We start from the raw sequence: 6,639 nt of genomic DNA, 5'->3' as shown, positions 1-6,639 counted from the left end.
CTATTCTTGTGAATCATTTCAATCCATGAAAAACACGAGCATTTAAATGAAGGGAGGCACATAGGCCCTCGGCTAACTTCGTGAGTAAGACTTTGTCCTCATTGGTCAATGTGATCGCAGCGGGAAAGTCAAAGGAGGCGCGAAATAATAAATACAATGTATAACAGCGATTCTCCAAATAAAATAATAGTGATAGGATAGTTCCAATGAATGTCATAACTAGGATAAATAAATAAAAAGAAAAACCTTTTTTTACAGTTACACAGCACACTTTGTATTTTAATACATCATTCAAATATTTTCTTCACGTAGTCTACATAATATATACTTCATGAATTCTCTTGATTACATTCATCTCAGGATGCACGACCATTCTATTACCACCACGTAGATACAGGAATCATAACTCTCTCTCGCCATTATAATTTGTTTCTCAATAGTCACTGAATCGTAATGATTGAACCGTAATTTCGATTTCCGTACAAAAACGGATGTTCAATGTATGTACATTAGTCGTTATTTATCTCCAGAAAAATCGAGCGATGCTAAAAACATGTCAGCATATTTACAAATAGTTTACATCCACAGATCGAATGTTTCACGTATTTATTGGCAATAAAAAATTTTTAGTACTAATATCGAGAGAACTTGAATGATTCGAGACTCATCGCAGCATCCAGAGACTCCAGTGAATAGAAAATAATGATCTCGAGGTGTGCACTCATTGTCATTGTGATATTTTGAAAAAAAAAATACCTAAATTATCTCTTAATGTCCCAATGTCTAGTTAAAAACTATTGTTTAATGTTAACGAACTGATGAAAAATTGTCTGCATTACTGCCACAGAAACCTCTACAACGGTCTTTACAAGATATCGCTCATACCTTCGGAAAGAGCCTCATAAAAATCATCAAAATCCCTAAATAATCGAAAAACTATCTCTAATTTCCCCCCTAAACGTGCCCCACATTCAGGAGTTTAGCCACGAGGAAGAGCCAGATGCATAACGTACACTCATATGCATCCCGTATTTTTTGGATTCAATTAACCTACGATCAATGGAATCTATAGAATATCCATAAAAAATAATTAATGTCCTGAAGTATTGACTAAGTGAATGCAAATTCCCCAGGTTCACGTGAAATTCAGTGAAAGGATTTCTTATAAAAAAATTATGACATTAATTTGGGAATCATATGGGTTATTTATAATTTTGCCTAAAAAAAAATGTTGAGTAGAAAATCTAATTGCGTTGAATATTCTCGGTAATTTTATAAAATTATGAAATTCATCTCTTTTTGTTATTGCAAACTCTAATGAAAAGTATACAATATTTTGATGAATGCTTGTCAGAAAAAAGTACGACTTTTTCAATATTTTTCACAGTAAAAAAACTTCTTGATTTTCTTTCAAATTTTCCAAACAAATAATTAAATTAGAAATGAAGTTGTAAATCGAGATACGTAGACACAGCTGTCAGTCCAGTTTTTGATCAATATTTCTAGATCTAAGCGAGATAGCGGAATTTTTGTACCAACATGTGTTGAGGAACCCAATTAGCTCCACTAAGAGTTCCTAATAAAAATTTCGCTCCAGGTTTCCAGACATTAATTAAAAACTGATTGATAGTGAAAAGTGACTTATCTCGATTTTTCTCTCCTCCAAATCTCACATTTTTCGTTCCACCTGTTTACCCTGCACTAAAGCCGCTTCAGATCCTCGACATCTCGTCCCAAAAGAATCATAACAAATAAACATCAACCAAACCCCCCAAAGATTTTCAAATAAACGTCACAATTCTTTCGCCGAAAATCTCGAGCCCCCCACCACCTCACCCAGCAATTTTCTGCAGTTCATTCTCCAAACTATCCTGGCTCTCATTAGTGTCATTAAGATTGATAGTTTCATTAGTCTCAGACAGTGCGACAACCGAGTCCTCGAGTGCCCCGTCCTTTTGCCCGCTATCACCCTCCGTAGTCTCAAACATCCCAGTAGCCTCTCCGGGAGTCTGTTCCTGATTGGCCTCGAGCACCTGTTCCTGTCCCTCCATCTGCTCCTCAGCCTGGTCCACCTCCATCTCGGCAGACTGTCCATCGCTTTCCTGAGTCAGTCGTTCCATTTTAATTTCCACCTGGCTCCTCACCGGCTCGTCCACTGCCATCTCCACTGGCTGCTCTCCTTCAGCAGCCTTATCAGCATTTTCCTCCCCGGGCTCCTGAACCCCCTCGCTCATCCCCGAAACTTCCGTCAGATTACTCAGTACACTCTCCTGCATCTTCACGACATTATCAGTCGACTCGAGAATGCTAGTGAGTTCCCTGTTCATCTCATCCACCTCCGAGGGCGTCTCAATCTTGATGTGGGTTATTTTCTTCACCTCCTTATCCTGAACCTTATCAGACCCCGTTCCCTCCTTGCCATCCCCCTTGTCATTGTCATTGTACTCCTGTTCTTCATCATAAACACTCTTGTTCCTCTTAACAAAGACCCTCTTGAGAGGCAGTTCCTGTTCGTCCTCAGAGTCGTGTCTCTCTGGAAGTGACATTTCATCAGCTGGATCATACTCCTGTTGTTTCCTCGCCTGCAGCTCCTCAATCTTCAATCGCTGGGCCTCGACCCTCTTCTCCAACTGCTCCAGCTTCTCCTTCGTCTCCTGATCGTCCTTAGAAATTGTCACTGTCTTCGTCACCTCGACCTTCTGAACAACAGGTTTATCACCAGCAGTACTCGACGATGCCTGCGATGTCTTCAATTCGAATTTCGGTGACTCAGCAACGATGTTTCTAGCTTCAGCATTCTGAACCACCTGCATCAGGTTCTGTACCTTTTCCATCGGTTTCTTAACAACAACTCTCTTAACAACATTCCCCGTTGGCAATTTCGCCAGCTCAGCAGGATCAATTATCGTCCCATCAGGATTCATGATGACCTCCCGAGTGGTATCCCCTTGTCTGATGATTCTTCTCACAATCACTCGTTTCGTAACCTTCGGTCCAGGTGTAGCAGGTGTCTTAACCTCAGGCTCCTTCACCTCCTTAGCTGTGGTAGTTGTTGTCTCCGTTCCCCCTGGCTTCTTCACAACGATCCTTTTGATAACCTTGACAGTATTAACTTTGGGGAGTCCCTCAGTGGTCTTCACCTCCTCCTTTATCTGCCGATGAATCATCTCCGCCTTCTCCTGCGTGTTCTCCCCCTTCAACGGCAGCTTGTGCTCCTTGAAAACCGATGCCAGGATCTTCTGCACTTCCGCTTCAGTGTCATCATTTCCCCTCGAAGTTTTGGGTGAATCCTCTCGCTTCACCTGCCCCTTAGCCTGTGGTGTTCGCGGCGATGTCCTCGTCTCTTGCCTCTGAATCGGCATCAGCGTCTTGATGGTCTTCTTAACAATGGTCCCATCCTTACCCCGAACAAAAACTACTTGATCCTTCCTCTCGTCCTTCTCCACCTCAGCTTCCTCATCACTCTCAGACGGTTGCTTCACCTTCTTCGGCAGTTTCTTGACAACGTAAGCAGGTGGTTCATAATCATCATCCCCGTCTGAGTATTGCTCCTCCTCCTCCTCTTCATCTGATTCACTCTCCAGCTTGTCCTTGATGTCTGGCTGTAGTCCATCAGGTCCCATCTTCTCGCCTGCCTCGATGTGCTGCTTGATATGCGTCACATAATCCGCACGATTGCGACACGACTCCTGGCACACGTCGCATGTCAGTCCCATTCCCGAGCGTTTGGTGTGCGTCAGCTGGTGAACTTCAAGGCTCTCCTTTCGCTTGAATGCTTTGCCACAATCTTCGCAAACATGGCGCTTCTCCACTGAGTGTGAACGCATGTGTCTGGTGAGGTGGTGCGACAGGAGGAAGGTCTTCGGGCACAGCTTGCAGACGTACGGACGATGGCCGGCGTGCGTTGTCAGATGGCGGGCAAGCTTTGTGCTTGTCCGGAAGGCCTCCTTGCAGTACTCGCAGGTGAAGGACTTGTCCTCATTGTGCAACATCTCGTGGCGCTCCAACCCTTGCTTGTACGTGAAACGTTTCGTGCAGATATTGCATTGGAAGGGCTTCGCTGTCTTGTGAGACGTGTCCTCGTGCTTCTCCAGCTCCTCCGGAGTGAAGAACTCACGGTCGCAGTGCTGACACGGATAACGCATGTCCTCGCGATGGACCTTCTCGTGACGCTGCAGGAGATTTGCACGTGTGAAGGATTTATTGCAGATCGTGCAGACGTGCGGTTTGTCCGTCGAGTGGGTTGTCATGTGCTTCTGGAGATCGTATTTGGAGAAGAACATACGATCGCAGATGGTGCACTTGGAGTTGCGATCACGATGTGCACGTTGGATGTGCAGTTGCAGAGCTTGACGAAGGGGAAATGTTCTCTCGCACTGGTCACAGGCGTGAACGCGAATCTCGCCTGGCTCTAACTTGCGATCTTCTTGATCACCAACTGCCTCTTGGTCAGCCTCACTGTCGTGCTCGACTTCTTCTTTGTAGAGCTCACGCTCGGACTTGAGGGATTGCGATTCGGCGCGCTCGCGACGATCCCGGTCGCCGTTGTCGACACGCGGTTTTTTTGATTGATCAGATTGCGAGCGTTGTTCTGCGGGACGTTTGTTCGAACCCTCGGGAGATTCATTGGTTATCGGGGGGAAGGGACGGGGAAGGGTCCCTGTCATTGGATAGGCGCGAAGGGCCTCGTCCGCTTTTTTACATTGTTGTTTGAATTTGTAGCTGCGGTCCAGGTTCCAACGACACATCGTGCAGATCATCTGCGGCATACCGTCCGCTGCATACACCTACGGAGAGAGCATTGTTGTCAGTGGGGGTTACTAATAAATATTAAGATAGTTGGATAAACTATTGGAGATTGGTAGTGACGGCTATAAAGACAGAAGTACTCAGCAAAAGTGACGAAATATTTTTTTTTATTTCTTCAGAATGATTAATGATTTATGAGAATAAATTTATTATCATCTGCATTGATGAATAAAGATGATCGTCAGGGTTAATGAATTGTGACGGCTATGGGGAAGGCTAATGGTCGTCATTAACGGCCATGCGGCACATTTGCATCTCTGTAGAGGTCATGTGCGGTTATGGATCGATTATCAAATAATGTGAAACATGTGAAAAAAATTAAAAACTATCATGTTTCATTAAACATTAATTTTCTTCTAATTCAATTCCTATTGTTTTCAACTCCGAAATGTTTACTATTGACTTAGTTACTTAATTAGGCAATGCAATAATATTCTCTCTATGTCTGACGATTATTTATTGAAGGGCTATTTTAATCAATCAATTTATCAATATGTTTTCGCATTAAAAAAATAAAAATCGGAAATGTTTTTATTGCGAATAATTTCCAACATTATTCCCGCCTAAACCCCTTCCCGACGGACATAATCCTGGCTCTACCTTGCACTCAGCGGTCAACCCAGAGATCTCTATTATCAACAAGTCTCCCTTCCGCCATTAACTCGCCTCTACCTCGCCGATTGCCCCTACATCAATTACCCTACCCCCCGAGAGCAAAATTTTCACCAAAAAAATCAACAATAAAACTGAAAATCGATATGAATCGTCACTGAAATATCGATAAAATAATGATGAAAAAATGATTTATTACCTCGATGGCAACGCAGGACATAATCTGTAGAGCAAGTGGCACTTGGAAGGGCTTGTTGGGATCCCTCTCGTATATGAAGTTCAACGGCTCCGACTCGGTCAGGCAGAATCGACAAACCCGCCTCGAACGAAGTGGCGCCGGTCTGTTCTCCATTATTTTGTTCACCTTCTTCTTTATCAATAACTCTCACACCACTGAATATTCCTCAATAATTCGACAATACACAGTAATCACGATGATTTATATCACTTTGAAAGTATTACCTCGTTTTTTCTCAACAATAGGAAACGACGCCGAGCGTCGGTAAGGCGTCGCGTCACGACAGCACAGTGGGACAAAGTATACACTGCTATGGCGGAGGTGAACTTGGACTCGATTTGCCTTGCGTGGCGTCGCCAAGTGAAAATCATTTATCCCAGAAGCACTAGCGCCAAATGGCCGCTAACCAGTGGCGCCGCCAAAGATGGCGTCGCTATGCACTGTCGGTAAGTGATTCGCGCAGTTTCGGAGGTTGACGGCCCTTTGGGAGGGGGCGCCACGAGGGCGGGACTTTTGAATTGTCGAATGATAAAATGGAAACGGGAGGGCGCTGGTTATCGTCGGCTGCTGAGAGATTTTTTAGTTTAGTTTACCGCTAGAAGATATTCCCGACTGACGGCGACGAACGGTTCATGATAAATAATATTTACGGCGGATTAAATGATTTTTTTTAAACAAAATCGATTTTCGCTAGAAATTAAAGGGCGATTTTCCATTCGCAGCTGCAATAGCCCATCAATATCCATAAGTAATTTATAAATTTATAATAAATAGTTCGGGGATGTTAATTATTATAAGAGTGTGAGATTTGCAAATCGATGGCTTTCAATTCCCCTATCGACACTTCAATTATGGCAGAAAGCAGAAGTTTTCAATCTCACAATTTCTATTATTGATCAAACCAGTACCACTTTGTTCGCGAAGAAATACAACATAAATACCGGCAATAAATTCCCTCCCCCCAAGTCTCATAAATCGTC

The 6,639-nt window shown here is 43.6% G+C and overlaps 1 protein-coding gene across 1 annotated transcript; it reads right to left on the bottom strand.

The window, feature by feature from the left end:
• Positions 1-738: 738 nt before the first annotated feature.
• LOC135166093 (RE1-silencing transcription factor-like) lies at positions 739-5,995 on the bottom strand. The gene is made up of 2 exons (XM_064128065.1): positions 5,621-5,995; positions 739-4,787 (listed from the first exon to the last, which is right to left on the bottom strand). Exons 1-2 carry the CDS (start codon positions 5,771-5,773, stop codon positions 1,833-1,835), a joined length of 3,108 nt encoding a protein of 1,035 aa, XP_063984135.1. The 5' UTR covers positions 5,774-5,995; the 3' UTR covers positions 739-1,832.
• Positions 5,996-6,639: the final 644 nt, after the last annotated feature.

This window comes from Diachasmimorpha longicaudata, chromosome 9 (assembly GCF_034640455.1).
Source record: "Diachasmimorpha longicaudata isolate KC_UGA_2023 chromosome 9, iyDiaLong2, whole genome shotgun sequence".
Lineage (NCBI taxonomy): Eukaryota > Metazoa > Arthropoda > Insecta > Hymenoptera > Braconidae > Diachasmimorpha > Diachasmimorpha longicaudata.
The sequence above is the reverse complement of the archived record's forward strand: the minus strand, read 5'-3'. Positions and strand labels throughout refer to the sequence as shown.

Coding starts and splice junctions, on each gene's coding strand:
- LOC135166093 (XM_064128065.1), bottom strand. CDS start 5,773: ATGGAGAACAGACCGGCGCCACTTCGTTCGAGGCGGGTTTGTCGATTC. Junction 4,788..5,620: donor TGTCCTGCGTTGCCATCGAG/GTAATAAATCAT, acceptor CTCTCTCCGTAG/GTGTATGCAGCGGACGGTAT.